General features: G+C 40.3%; 1 protein-coding gene across 1 annotated transcript in view; it reads left to right on the forward strand.

The window, feature by feature from the left end:
• NCKAP1L (NCK associated protein 1 like) overlaps nucleotides 1-15,786 on the forward strand; it is a 225,855-nt gene that overhangs the window by 40,205 nt on the left and 169,864 nt on the right. Inside the window, exons 10-17 of the mRNA XM_075850114.1 lie at nucleotides 4,483-4,539; nucleotides 4,972-5,068; nucleotides 5,159-5,268; nucleotides 8,388-8,520; nucleotides 9,348-9,429; nucleotides 10,249-10,307; nucleotides 13,709-13,854; nucleotides 14,560-14,692. Coding sequence (XP_075706229.1) covers nucleotides 4,483-4,539; nucleotides 4,972-5,068; nucleotides 5,159-5,268; nucleotides 8,388-8,520; nucleotides 9,348-9,429; nucleotides 10,249-10,307; nucleotides 13,709-13,854; nucleotides 14,560-14,692 — 817 coding nt within the window. The remainder of the gene's footprint in view (nucleotides 1-4,482; nucleotides 4,540-4,971; nucleotides 5,069-5,158; nucleotides 5,269-8,387; nucleotides 8,521-9,347; nucleotides 9,430-10,248; nucleotides 10,308-13,708; nucleotides 13,855-14,559; nucleotides 14,693-15,786) is intronic.

Raw genomic sequence — 15,786 nt, forward strand, 5'->3', positions numbered from 1 at the left:
GTTCTTAGAAATGAAGGCTATTCCATGCGAGAAATTGCCAAGAAACTGAAGATTTCCTACAACGGTGTGTACTACTCCCTTCAGAGGACAGCACAAACAGGCTCTAACCAGAGTAGAAAGATAAGTGGGAGGCCCGCTGCACAACTGAGCAACAAGACAAGTACATTAGAGTCTCTAGTTTGAGAAATAGACGCCTCACAGGTCCTCAACTGGCAGCTTCATTAAATAGTACCCGCAAAACGCCAGTGTCAACGTCTACAGTGAAGAGGCGACTCCGGGATGCTGGCCTTCAGGGCCTTGTGGCAAAGAAAAAGCCATATCTGAGACTGGCTAATAAAAGGAAGAGATTAATATGGGCAAAAGCACACATTGGACAGAGGAAGATTGGAAAAAAGTGTTATGGACAGACGAATCGAAGTTTGAGGTGTTTGGATCACACAAAAGAACAACTGTGAGACGCAGAACAACTGAAAAGATGCTGGAAGAGTGCCTGACGCCATCTGTCAAGCATGGTGGAGGTAATGTGATGGTCTGGGGTTGCTTTGGTGCTGGTAAAGTGGGAGATTTGTACAAGGTAAAAGGGATTTTGAATAAGGAAGGCTATCACTCCATTTTGCAACGCCATGCCATACCCTGTGGACAGCGCTTGATTGGAGCCAATTTCATCCTACAACAGGACAATGACACAAAGCTCACCTCCAAATTATGCAAGAACTATTTAGGGAAGAAGCAGGCAGCTGGTATTCTATCTGTAATGGAGTGGCCAGCGCAGTCACCAGATCTCAACCCCATAGAGCTGTTGTGGGAGCAGCTTGACCGTATGGTACGCAAGAAGTGCCCATCAAGCCAATCCAACTTGTGGGAGGGGCTTCTGGAAGCATGGGGTGACATTTCTCCCGATTACCTCAGCAAATTAAAAGCTAGAATGCCAAAGGTCTGCAATGCTGTAATTGCTGCAAATGGAGCATTCTTTGACGAAAGCAAAGTTTGAAGGAGAAAATTATTATTTCAAATAAAAATCATTATTTCTAACCTTGTCAATGTCTTGACTATATTTTCTAGTCATTTTGCAACTCATTTGATAAATATAAGTGTGAGTTTTCATGAAAAACACAAAATTGTCTGGGTGACCCCAAACTTTTGAATGGTAGTGTATGTGTGCAATTTAGCTGATAATATGTTTCTCACTGGTGGTTTAGTGATTTGTACTTTATAATCATTCAGTTATTGCTGTAATGGAAATGCCCCAACTTAGTGAACTTGAGTTTTGCAGTGGGGGAAGAAGAGAGCTACAGCCTGAACCAATCATGAGACAAATTATCACTTCTCCACTGTTAGGTGGTAACTATTAGATTGGCAGGGGTCCTATCACTGAGACCACCACCGTTCACAAGAACGGGGGTACCGTATCAATGCACCCCCCCCCCCCGCCACAAGCCGGTTGCCAGGAATCATTGAATGGAGCAAAGGTTGGGCATTCGCCCTGCCACTCCATGTAAAGTCTATAGCACTGACGGAAACAGTTGAGCTCTAGGGCTGAGCTAAAATGCAGAAACTACTGAGGAAAATAAATATCAGGTAAGTATAACCTATGGGTATTGACTTACATATAATTTTTTAGCCCACAAATGGATATTTACTCTAAGTATATTCTGGAGCTCTGAGCAAGGCTGGAACTACATGGGGACGTGATGTGCAATTATGTTATATAGTAACATTCTATTGTAGTCAAGCATTGTGTCACATCCATCCTGAAACAGGTGAGATGCACCTGTAGCCATGCTGCCTTTGATGCATTGTGTCTTGTGAATAAAGGTATCACAGTCATACTGTGTACATGTGCGCTTGCCTGTTCATGCCACTTCCCATAAGCAAATTGTCTAAAAATTAAATTAAAGGGCACCTAAACTTTCAGAAAGCTTCTGACGTGTCATAGTTTTTTTTTTACATTTTGTTTACCAATGTCATAGTGGCATGTCAGAAGTTTTGATTACTGAGCGCTGAGACCCACACCGATCGCTAAAACGAAGCAGAACTGCTCGGGTGAGTGCTGAGCCACTTGGTTCTGATCGGCTTTCCTCTGAAAGCCGAGTGGTTGGTGTATGGGCTCAATAGAAAGTCTATGAGCACGTACACCAACTTTTTTTCCGAAAAAAGCCGATCAGAAACGAAGCGTCTGAGCGTTCACCCGAGCGCTTCTGCTGCTTCGTTTTAACGATCGGTGGGGTCTCAGTGCTCAGACCCCCACCGATTAAAACTTCTGACATGTCACTATAACATTTCAGAAGTTTTTTGAAGGTTTAGTTACCCATTAATTTCATAAGATTTTACAAGGAAACCTGCACTCTGGATTATGTTTCTTAAAGGGAATGTGTTACCAGCAAAACATGGTTGTTTTTTTTTTTTAGTTAAACAATTAGTGTGTAGGTGATTAAACATTGTTCTAATTTTTTTTATTTTTTTCACGAGTCAGGAAATATTATAAATTGGATTCAATTTATAATATTTCCCAGCACTGGTCACTAGATGGAGCAATTCCCAAAATTGCAGCATTGCATGTGGTAAAGCAACCACATTGCTTTATGCTGCAAAATTGGGAAAAAATCCCTCGCTCTAGTGAGCTCTCAGAATCCCCCCCTCCTTTATCCTGGCTAGTGCCGGGAGAAACGAGGGGTTTGAACGGTCTAACCTCCTACACTGTGTGTCGCCATTTTTTGAGCTAACACACAGTGTAGAAGGTTTACATACACTAGTAAACACACACTAGAAAACACATACACAGAAATCACTTACCTGCTCCAGTCGCCGCCGCTCCCTCCGGTCCGTCCGCTCCGTCTGCTGCCGCTGCTCCATGTGCACAAGTCCGGAAGCTGCGACCGGAAGTAGTAATCTTACTGTCCGGCCGCGACTTCCGGTCCACAGGAAAATGGCGCCGGACGGCGCGCATTTCAAATTGGACTGTGTGGGAGCGGCGAATGCGCCGTTCCCACACACACGGTGTACACCATAGTGGATGGAACGGGCCCCGTTCGCAGTCCCTATGAGACTGGAGCTGCCGTATTCCATGTCTGTATGTGTCGTTAATCGACACATACAGAAATGGAAAAAAAAATGGCAGCCCCCATAGGGAAGAAAAAGTGTAAAAATAGAAAAAAGTAACACACAAACACACAAATAAATACAAACGTTTTTAATAAAACCCTAACATAAAACTGATATAAAAAAAAAAATGTTGGTGACACTGTTCCTTTAAAGAGGCTCTGTCACCAGATTTTGCAACCCATATCTGCTATTGCAGCAGATAGGCGCTGCAATGTAGATTACAGTAACGTTTTTATTTTTAAAAAACGAGCATTTTTGGCCAAGTTATGACCATTTTCGTATTTATGCAAATGAGGCTTGCTAAAGTACAACTGGGCGTGTTGAAAAGTAAAAGTACAACTGGGCGTGTATTATGTGCGTACATCGGGGCGTGTTTACTACTTTTACTAGCTGGGCGTTGTGTATAGAAGTATCATCCACTTCTCTTCACAACGCCCAGCTTCTGGCAGTGCAGACACAGCGTGTTCTCCAGAGATCACGCTGTGTCGTCACTCACAGGTCCTGCATCGTGTCAGACGAGCGAGGACACCGGCACCAGAGGCTACAGATGATTCTGCAGCAGCATCGGCGTTTGCAGGTAAGTCGATGTAGCTACTTACCTGCAAATGATGATGCTGCTGCAGAATCAACTGTAGCCTCTGGTGCCGATGTGGCCGACACGATGCAGGACCTGTGAGTGACGTCACAGATCTGCACTGCCAGAAGCTGGGCGTTCTGAAGAGAAGTGGATGATACTTCTCGTCAGAAAGCCCAGCTAGTAAAAGTAGTAAACACGCCCCGATGTACACACATAATACACGCCCAGTTGTACTTTTACTTTTCAACACGCCCAATTGTACTTTTGCAAGCCTCATTTGCATAAATACGAAAATGGCCATAACTTGGCCAAAAATGCTCGTTTTTTAAAAATAAAAACGTTACTGTAATCTACATTGCAGCGCCGATCTGCTGCAATAGCAGATAGGGGTTGCAAAATCTGGTGACAGAGCCTCTTTAAGCATTGCAAGGTTCTCTGGTTTTCAGTGTAGTGGAGGTGAAGTGGTATTCATTTAATCTTTGACCTCCTTCAGTAATCGAAATGTCCTGACTGTTCCTCTAATTAAAGGTGTTGTTTAAGTATATACAAATAATAATACAATGACAGAGGACATGTTACAATTCCATCCACAGAGCTGATCTTTGGCACCATGGCAGCAAGGATGGATCGATAGATTACATACAGCGTTCTGTATTTACTAGTGACACATATATATAACCTATAAACAAATCCCATATATATATATAGGTGACATAGATATATTGAATTTTAATGTAATTTAAATAAAAAAACATTATAATCAATACATAAACTAATATAGATTGTTTTGTATCATCGATTAGGTATGGAAAACGAGTAGCGGATGTGAAGGAATGCAAAGAACACTTCATGACACACAGGTCAGTCTTACTAGTACAAAATTATAAGGAAACATTTTAGAAGGGATTATTTATTGTTTACGAAGTATTGACGCAAAGAGATTTTTTGTTTTTAATCCTTGTAATGACGATATATTCGATTATTTGACCCTTTGAACGACATTACTATATAAAAAATAATAAAAATCAGATGTTAATATAAGATGAAGTACAGTATATTAAAGTCACTCTCCAACTGAACACTGAAAACAACTCTGGTTGGAGATTTAACATCTCAGGCCCACAAGACTTGGAAAGGTGCAGAGAAGAAGGTACAACACTGTCTTTACGTCTGCCAACCACCATACATTGTCCTTCTCGGGGTCTGCAGAGGCTCATAACATATTATGTTGAAATACTTTGCATATGCATTCGATTTAATGAATTTGACTAATGAATTACTCATCTCCAAAGTGGCCAATTTCACCGTGCCAGACGTATGTTCCTTAGAGGGGCAGTGAAGGAGCTGCAGACTATTTTAGCTGATGAACCAGGTCTTTTGGGTCCCAAGGTAAGGATTTTAGAACAGTTTGTCAGGAACTCAAATTCTAATAAATATAATTTATAATGTCTGATAATATTGAATTTTGAATTATTTCAGGCTCTCTTCGCATTTATGGCTTTATCCTTATGTCGTGATGAGATTAATTGGCTGGTACGTCATGCTGAGAATGTCACCAAAACCAAGACCCCAGAGGATTACATTGATGTGTAAGATAACCACAAACCTATCTATTCATATCATTTATCAGATGTTTCACCTGGAATAACCTGAAACTTTGGTTGGTTCACCTGCTGCTAAATATTTTATACTGTGCTGACATATGATTTTCACTAATCTGTATTCAGTGGATCACCCAATTGCAGTGGATAAAGCCCAGCAACCCACCTAGAAATTAATACATAAAGATCATATGCAATGGGGCTACACAATGTAAAGTCCAGATAAAAATTCAACACACAATCTCCTGGAAAAGTTCCTCGACAGACCCATATCCAGGAGGTTAGATGTGGTAGATGCAGACTGCAGCGTTGGATAAAATCTTTTGGTACTTTATTCCATATACTCACAGAGTGACAACTAAAAAGCTCATAAATATTTAACATCTCCACGTTGCACGCCAAGCAGGGCAGGAGAGGCTTGGCGTGCAACGTGGAGATTTTATATATTTATGAGCCCCTTTTACGCTGCAGTCTGCGCTCTCTTTGTCTCTTTTATCCTTTGCAGAACCATCTAACCCCGTTGATATTGGGGATGGTGAGGAACTTTTCCTGGAGTCAGTGTGTTGAATTTGTATCCGGACTATACAGTGTGTAGCCTCATGGCATATAATCTTTATATAAATATTTTATACAGTCGGCTTAGTGAGTCCTACTGAGGTTATAGGTCATCCTGTGATGGTGCTTCAATAGAACTTCAAACTATTTTTTATGTCCTGATAATTTTTAATAAGCTAAAACAAATAGTAATAATTAACGTAATCTGTCCGGAAGGGAAATGTGACATTACTTAAAAAAGAGAAATAACTTGACTTTAAATGTTTCAATAAATGAAGGAATAATAAAGATATAGCGAAGAGTATTGGATCAGTACAAAAGCCATAATATCAAGAAGTACACAATATTATGGCAGTGTACAGATGTAGCCAAGTTTATCTTGGCTCTGATAACTTGCTGCGCGTGATATCACACAACAAAAGCTTTTGGAAAAGTAATTTGAAAAGTCAAGTTTAAGATTCTTGTCACTGTGTATTTAATGCGTTAAAAGTCAAGATAAAGCTGGCTACATCTGTCTATAAAGACATGTACAGTAATTACAAATTAGAAGCTTGTATATATAGCCAACACGAGATATGACACTCTCATCATAACATATCAAGTAACATAAAGCATCGAACAAAAAGGAAAAGGAGGGCAAGCGCGATCTGGAATGCTGTCCACGGAACAATAGGCACTCAAATTAGGTATTGTAAAAAGGCATCCATATATTTTCTAATTTTTTGTTGTGTATTGTGCAAAACTCTAGACAACTCGTTGTTAACCATGATCCTGGCTAAAGATTTATATGACTATAGGAGATAGAGCGAGATTTCCTTGATCTTGCAAAAGGAACCGCGGGGCACTCAGCAATTGCTAGAATATGCCATCAAGTTCTGATCGGTGGCGGTCCAACCTCTCCAACACCCCACCGATCCTGAGAATAAAGAGAGTGTAGTGTTGCTTTAGTGCTGCTGCATCCATTTCAATTTTTTCTCTGCACAGCGCCGCTCCCAGCTACAGGCTGTGCAGGGAATTGCAGCAAGTCCCCATTCGAGTGAAGTTCCATGCACAGCAGGTGACAGGGAGCACTGCTGTGCAAGAAAAAACAGTGAAGGGCTGCAATACTAAAACCCTCGCCATTCAGAAAGTGAAGGCATATCTTAGCAATACGCTATCACTTTATAAGATGGGAATTACCCTTTAGAGCAGCATTAAAGGGAATATGTTGCCAGAAAAACATGTTTTGTTTTTTTTTTGTTAAACAGTTAGTGTATAGGTGATTAAACATTGTTCTAATTTATTTTATTTTTTTCACGAGTCAGGAAATATTATAAATTGGATTCAATTTATAATATTTCCCAGCACTGGTAACTAGATGGAGCCATTCCCAAAATTGCAGCATTGCATGTGGTAAAGCAACCACATTGCTTTATGCTGCAAAATTGGGTAAAAATCCCTCGCTCTAGTGAGCTCTCAGAATCCCCCCTCCTTTATCTTGGCTAGTGCCGGGAGAAACGAGGGGTTTGAACGGTCTAACCTCCTACACTGTGTGTCGCCATTTTTTGAGCTAACACACAGTGTAGTAGGTTTACATACAGTAGTAAACACACACTGAAACACGAACATACATAGAAATAACTTACCTGCTCCAGTCGCCGCCGCTCCCTCCGGTCCATCCGCTCCGTCTGCTACCGCCGCTCAAAGTGCACAAGTCCGGAAGCCGCGACCGGAAGTAGTAATCTTACTGTCCGGCCGCGACTTCCGGTCCACAGGAAAATGGCGCCGGACGGCGCGCATTTCAAATTGAACTGTGTGGGAGCGGCGCATGCGCCGTTCCCACACAGCGGCGTACACGGCGTACAGCGGCGTACACGATAGTGGATGGAACGGGCCCCGTTCGCAGTCCCTATGGGACTGGAGCTGCCGTATTCCATGTCTGTATGTGTCGTTAATCGACACATACAGAAATGGAAAAAAAAATGGCAGCCCCCATAGGGAAGAAAAAGTGTAAAAATAAAAAAAAGTAACACACAAACACACAAATTAATCCAATCGTTTTTAATAAAGCACTAACATCTTTAACATATTAAATTTTTTTTTGGGATGACACTGTTCCTTTAAGGAGGGTTTGCTAAGGAATCCTGTGTAGTCTAACAAATGTTACTGTCAATTCAACTATAAATTTGAATCCAAAATCTAAGTATTTTGTGACATTCCCACCAGTGTCGTTTGACCACAACATAAAAAACAAAGAAGTGCGTAAAAATGGAGACCAGTCTCACAGGGACATATAACATCGAGTAAATACCTTCATATTGGCCTCAAATAAAGTTGTGTTGATTGAAACCTTGATAGTTTTGTGTGTCATTGTTTGCCAAACCTCAGGCTCAAAAGGTTTGGCCAATTTGCCTCCTGCGTAACCATGTATAAACGTTTATTCTGGGGCTTAGTTATTAGGGTATGCGTACTGCAGATTATAACTACTCCCAGGATTAAAGATTTGAATATAATCCAATGCAATTTAATTTTTTTTATTTGATTGGAATCCTTTTCATATATTTTCTTTTTAGACACATCGCTGAGTTGATGTTTTTAATTGAAGAGATCAGAGTACTGGTGAGGAGCAACCTGACTATTATTCAGCGTTATCATCTACAGTATCTGGCAAAATTTGATGCTTTGGTCCTCAGTGACATCATACAGGTAACTGACATAGTATAAATGCATATATAAAATGAAATGAATTATTCTTTCTACACCCCATATTGCAATGTATCTGGTAGACCTAATTCATTTACACCTGATATTACTACAGAATGGGTCCCAAAAACCAATTTATTTTTTGTCTTATAATGTGGACCTATAATGTGGAGCTGCTGTTTCTTATTTAAATGTTATTTCAAATGTATTTAGCCTTTTATTTGCCCTTTGCAGTCTACCTATTAGGGCGGATTTACACGAACGTGATTTGCGTCCGTGCAACCCGCGTGAATTTCACGCGGGTCGCGCGGACCTATGCAAGTCTATGGGGCAGTGCAGACTGTCCGTGATTTTTGCGCAGCGTGAATCCGCTGAGTAAAACTCACGACAGGTTCTATATTTCATCGTTTTTCGCGCATCACACACCCATTGAAGTCAATGGGTGCGTGAAAATCACGCGCACCACACGGAAGCACCTCCATGGGACGCGCGTTATTCGCGCAACAGCAGTAAAAAAATGAATGTAAACAGAAAAGCACCATGTGCTTTTCTGTTTACAAACATCCAAACGGAGTGTCATAATGATGGCGGCTGCGCGAAAATCACGCAGCCACGCATCATATGGTGATCACACACGGAGCTGTTAAGTACCATTTGCGCACGCAAAACGCCGCATTTTTTGCGTGCGCAAAATGCACACGCTCGTGTAAATCCGCCCTATTACTCACATTTGCTTGATAAGTACCTGTGCTGGCAGATTTGCCTGTGCCCACCAATGTTTCGCCATGATTCTAACTATATTCTAATATTACCTGAATGTATACTTCTAGAATCTAACTGTGTGCCCTGAAGAGGAATCTGTGATCATGTCATCATTTGTGAACAGGTTATCTGCCCTGAATATAAAACAAGGTAATATACTAATTCCATCCTTAAAAACAAAGTTACCCCTCCCTTCTAGATTTTGGAAAATGAAGAAGAAACAGGTAAAAGTGGGAAGACCAGTCTAGCAGAAGTGAAGCAGAACATGGTTTATTTCAACGGCGCAGAAAGAGCTGGGGTGGGGGTGGGGAAGCAAAAATTAATTATTCTTTCTCCTTTGGAGCTAGTTTATTCATTAACATCCCCCATCATTCCTTATCTATGGCTGTAATAGAAAAGGTGGCATTATTCACTACCTGTTCCCCCCTCACTGGTGCAGGTTCACAATGCCCATATGAAAGGCGGGTAAGACTAGCCTGATCTGTGCTGCCCATACTTATGGGCCCCACGGAGTGCCTCTATGGTAAAGCTCTGCATCCAGGATTGGCTTCATTGTAATAAATGCTCAAAAAATGGAGGATCTAACAATTGAAATATGCACAAAACCTAAGTTAAAATAAATACCCAACTACTTTAGGGTATCCATCACCACCTATGAGATACCCTAAAATAAAAGGGTCTTTACTGTAACAACACAGGACCTGGATGTGTTCTTGCAAAACTGATGGCGAATGTTAGATGACCTACGGTATAGGCATGTATTATTAAAAATAAATGATATCCTTACATTGACAAAAGTATCCTGTAGCCGGATTATACATTTATTAGGATGTGAGATCTGTATGCATTCAGAATTTTTTATATATTTACCTATATTATTCTATAGAAATCTCTTACAGCCATGAGACCCTGATTATCCCAGAACATTTAGAATACTATATCAAGTTTTGTACTTTTTCCCTCTTGCAGTTGAAGACAAGGAGCCATTTGATTTTAGAGATTTGAGACTTGACTGGTTCCGGCTACAGGTAATGAAGCTCAGACGGCGCCTAAACTCTCCTAGGTTATCATCACCGATGTCTTCTAATCTGAAAGACTACTGATAAAAACCATCCTAAACAAGAGTACATTTCACAGTGTAAACTAGTTCCCAGAGTACTGTTAAAGAGGCTCTGTCACCACATTATAAGTGGCCTATCTTGTACATAATGTGATCGGCGCTGTAATGTAGATAACAGCAGTGTTTTTTATTTAGAAAAACTATCTATTTTCACCAAGTTATGACCTATTTTAGCTTTATGCTAATGACTTTCTTAATAGACAACTGGGCGTGTTTTTACTTTTGACCAAGTGGGCGTTGTTGAGAGAAGTGTATGACGCTGACCAATCAGTGACCAATCAGCGTCATACACTTCTCTCCATTCATTTACTCTGCACATAATGATCCTGCGTTGTTCACTACGTGCATCACATACACACACATTAACGTTACTGAAGTGTCTTGACAGTAAATAGACATCACTACCAGCCAGGACGTCTATTCACAATCCCGACACTTAGGTAACGTTTGTGTGTGACTTACTCACAGAGCACATCGAGATCACGCTGTGCTGTCATTTAGAGCGAGATCTCGCAAGATCACACTTGCTGTGCTGTAAGTCACACACAAACGTTTCCGAAATGTCGGGATTGTGAATAGAAATCCCGTCCTGGTTGGACGCGATGTCTATTTACTGTCAAGACACTTCAGTAACTTTAATGTGTGTGTATGTGACTGCACATAGTGAACAACGCAGGATCACTATGTACAGAGTAAATGAATGGAGAGAAGTGTATGACGCTGATTGGTCACTGATTGGTCAGCGACATACACTCCTCTGTACAACGCCCACTTGGTCAAAAGTAAAAACACGCCCAGTTGTCTATTAAGAAAGTCATTAGCATAAGGGCTTATTCAGACGAACGTATAATACGTCCGTGCTACGCACGTGATTTTCACGCGCGTCGCACGGACCTATGTTAGTCAATGGGGCCGTTCAGACTGTCAGAGATTGTCCGCTCCGTAAAACTCACGATATGTCCTATATTTGCCCGTTTTTCCGCATGACGCACCCATTGAAGTCAATGGGTGCGTGAAAACCGCGCATGGAACACGGACGCACTTCCGTGTGCCGCGCCACGTGCTTTTCTGTTTACAAAAATAAAAACAGAGTGTCATAATGATGGCGGCTGCACTAAAATCACGCAGCCACGCATCATATGCTGATGACCCATGGAGCTTTTGAGGACCTTTTGCAAGCGCAAAATGCTGCGTTTTTTGCGCGCGCAAAACGCACACACTCGTGTGAATCCGGCCTAAAGCTAAAATCATTCATAACGTGGTGTTAATAGATTGTTTTTCTAAATAAAAAACACTGTTGTAATCTACAATACAGCGCCGATCACATTATGTAGAAGACAGGGCACTTATAATGTGGTGACAGAGACTCTTTAAATATGAGTTTGTACTTTCAATGTGCAGTAATTCCTCTGACCACTAGAGGTCACTAAAATAGAGCATATGAAATCTATTTAGCAACATAGTTATTGGTAACCACAAGGCTCATGTGTTTTGCAATGATTGCTCACCCGTTTTAAATATTCTGCTTTGTAATAGGAAATATAAATAAAAAATGTGCAGCATTTCAATTAAACAGCTCTGCCGCAGTCTTTGGAATCATCACCACAACTGTCATTAGAATTGAAAACCTGCTGTGCTCTCATAATGGAAATAGATGAAACAAATCATATATTAATGTACCTTGGTTTAACAATTCCTGTCCCCAAAGTTCAGAGACAGGCCGTGACAAGTCAGGTCTGGAACATGGTTTGAATGTACTTTCATCCTCTTTCCATTGCTCTGCAAAAATGAATGGACTGGCAATAGGGAATACTAAATTTGTGACAAGATCTCCTCTGATTCTGCGGATCAACTGGCCACTTAGTAGTTACAGAGTATTTTTACATTAAAGAATGCAATAGTATACTTCTGCCTACCTGTTACCAACACCACAATAGAATGAAATCCCATCTGTAATCCAACAGTCCAGTCCTGGAATATCAAAAGACCAGTAAATATATATATATATAAATTTTCCTTTGACAGTCCAATCATCGTAAGAAATTGTGACCAAGAAAAAAAGTGAATTGGTCTTGTGCTTTGCCCCTTTCAACGGCTTGCTGTTTCGGAATCTTTGCATGCATGTTAGGGATTAGTGCTTAGATTTAAAGCGTGACTAAACGTTCAACAAACTTCTGACATGACATAGTGACATGTCAGAAGTTTTGTTTGGTGGGGGTTCGAGCACTGAGACACCCACCAATTGCTAAAACAAAGCAGCAGAAGTTCTCGTGTGAGCGCTGAGCCGTTTAGTTTCTGTTCGACTTTTTCCGGAAATCAATGTATCGGAGTACGGGCTCAATAGAAACTCTATGATTTGGTACTCCGCTACATCGGCTTTCCGGAAAAAGCCGAACAGAAACAAAGCGGCTCAGCGCTCACACAAGCACTTCTGCCGCTTTGTTTTAGCAATTGGTGGGGGTCTCAGTGCTCGGACGTCCATCGATCAAAACTTCTGACGTGTCACTATGACACGTCAGAAGTTTGTTGAACGTTTAGTTACTCTTCAAGTAGTAAACTTCATATGTACTATGTACTGTTCTGTAGGGTATTAATATTGTTTTCTTCGGCACTGGACAGAAAACACAGAAGGATGATGCTTTGCTTTCTTATTTGATTTTTTAATAACTTTACTTTTTTCTATGTGAGTTTCGCAGTCTTGTCCTCGTTGTGCTTCTCACTGATTTGGTAAAAAAAATTAAATCACCCGTACAGTATTTAAGAGAACATATTATATTTTCTTTACTAATTGAAACTATATACTAAAACATATTCATTACTCTAATCTCTTTTTATTTCCTAAATTGTATATTGTTTAATTCTATTTTCTGTACATGATTATGGGGGCAGCCATCTTTCCTGAATTACCCCTGTGAACGGGAAATTGTTGTGGGCATGCTCTGTGACATGCGCAGAGGTCATTGTGCAGGGAGGGGAGGGGGTGAGCTGTCCGCCATTATTTATTGTCAATGGTGGATTCTTCCTTATCTGCTGCTTTATAATAGAGGTGCTGCTTTTCATTGTAATTCTGCCTGAATGACTGCTGAGAAGTGATATCTACAAAAACTGTCAAAACTGCAAGATTTCAGGATTTTGTAAAAAGTGGCATGAAAAAGAAAAAATAAACACCACAAAAAAATAAAAACGTGATTTAAACAATGTAATTTTCTGAAAATACATTCCCAGAACATGAACTTCTGGCGGACTGTATTGAGAAAGACTATTCTATATTGATCAGTTTCCTCTAACGTCACCTATCTCCTGTTTTAGGCCTATACTAGTGTAGCAAAAGCCCCACTGTCTCTACGTGACAACCAAGACCTGGGCAAAGTAATGAATCTGATAATGTTTCATACCTGGATGCTGGATTCTGTGGAGGAGCTGATTTCAGAGACATCTGACCTAACCATCTTCTGGTTAGTATTATGCTATTTGGATTATTACTTTATCTTCATTGATTTTACCCTATTCGGATATACTGTATGGGACAACTAAAGAAATTTCTGCAACAAATCTGCCATGTGTGAGCACACCCGTAGACTGCTTTCATACGAGTGAAATACGGGTGCCTTTTATTTGCACAGATCTGTAATATAGCACCCATAGAAATCAATGAGCCCATGTTGTACCTCAGATTTTATACAAGAGGAACTCTTGAGGTGTTTTTTCTCACGGATCCATTCTGTGTGAAAATAAAATCATGGCATGGTGTATTATGGGGATATATGATGCTACACAGAAGCACCAAACGGTGGCACACAGAGTTCCTACAGCTTTGTGCCACCCCACAGGGGCCTAAATGGATTTTACAGTGTGGCTATAGTTACCCCTTAGACTTTATTTATTCCTTATATTCGGTCGCCTATATTTTCCATGTAATTTTCCCGATCATGATTTCTATAATAGTTTCATCCGTCATCCGTAGTCCTCTTCTTCTTCTTCTTCTTCTTCTTCTTCATTACTATTTAACTGTTCATTATAATATGTGCTAAATGATCTGAAATTGGAAATAGCATTATACAGATTATTTATGTGATCATTCCCCTCATTTCCATATTATGTTACTATGCTGTTATGATACCAGCTTTACCTTTTTACATATAATCTTGCTTGTGTTGTAGTTTCCATGTTCGCACGTTTGAGAAGATGTTCTTATTAACAATGGAAGAGCCGTCAGCTTTACGTTACTCCATTTCCTTTCCATTGGCTTGTGCTCACTTCTTAAACAGCACTCATGAGATGTGCCCAGAGGAGGTAAGATACAACATTACACCGAAAGTAACAAAATAGCCTTATCGACCTTATCATCGTCTTCTGTAGTTTAGACCACAGTGCTTTTTTTTACCTCCACATGTTATTGTTCAGACCAAGTTATCGTATTAATTATACACTAGTCCCTTTCTGAATGCTGCAGACTGAACTGGATTTCACTTCTTTAAAATGGTCTATTCATTTCTCTGATATAACCAATACGTTGCCGCCTGTGCTCTTGTGGCAAAACACAGAACAATAATTGTTGATTTCTTAGCAATAAAGGTCAGTAGGGAGTAATTTGGAACCAAGGAAGGGAAGGAACATTACTTTATTGTGCAATTGTATTCACCCGTGTGAAATCTGAAGATGGCAAATACTAAAATGATAAACGCTGCATGTTAATTTAGTCCGTAATTGTTAGTGTAATCATATTCTCAGCTGTGGAAAATGTAGGGACCCTTTAAGTAATATAAAAATGCACAACGGTGAAGAATATAAATATCACTATAAATGACTATAGAAATGGCTGAAGTTCACAGCAGAAGTTGCCTGAGTTGCCTTGGATGTGCCTTGCAGAAATACATCCAAACCTGTGTAGGAAATATAGCAGTACTTCTTAAAGAAACATTCCAGGCAAAACGAATGCACCGGGGCAGATTTACTATTTAAAAATCACCAGAATTCTGGCTCAATTTGAGGTGGTATGAGGAAGAGAAAAGTGTCTGGAATGTCAAGCTAGAGCTGCCAACTTAAACCCTACACCAAGCGTCTTTCAGGTTCCACAGGAGAGGAAACATTTTTCAGACTTTCTTCTATGGTAATAAGATTGGGAATTACTGATCTAAGAAAGCTATGTGGCTTTTTTTGGCCACCAATATACCAAGATGATTTGTCCATAAGACAGCAAGGAGCATGACCATAGATGCATGGAAGATAGATTTTTAAGGAGATGAAAATGGAGACTGAAAATCTAAAGAGGTGCCCTGTGCAAAAACATAACTTGTGGTTCAATAGTTTTTTTATTAGAGAAGAGAAAATCATAACAGTGCTTAATATCACAATGGAATATATGAGAACACATAATGACCAATTCA

Source organism: Rhinoderma darwinii, chromosome 2 (genome assembly GCF_050947455.1).
Source record: "Rhinoderma darwinii isolate aRhiDar2 chromosome 2, aRhiDar2.hap1, whole genome shotgun sequence".
In the NCBI taxonomy this organism is placed as follows: Eukaryota; Metazoa; Chordata; class Amphibia; order Anura; family Rhinodermatidae; genus Rhinoderma; species Rhinoderma darwinii.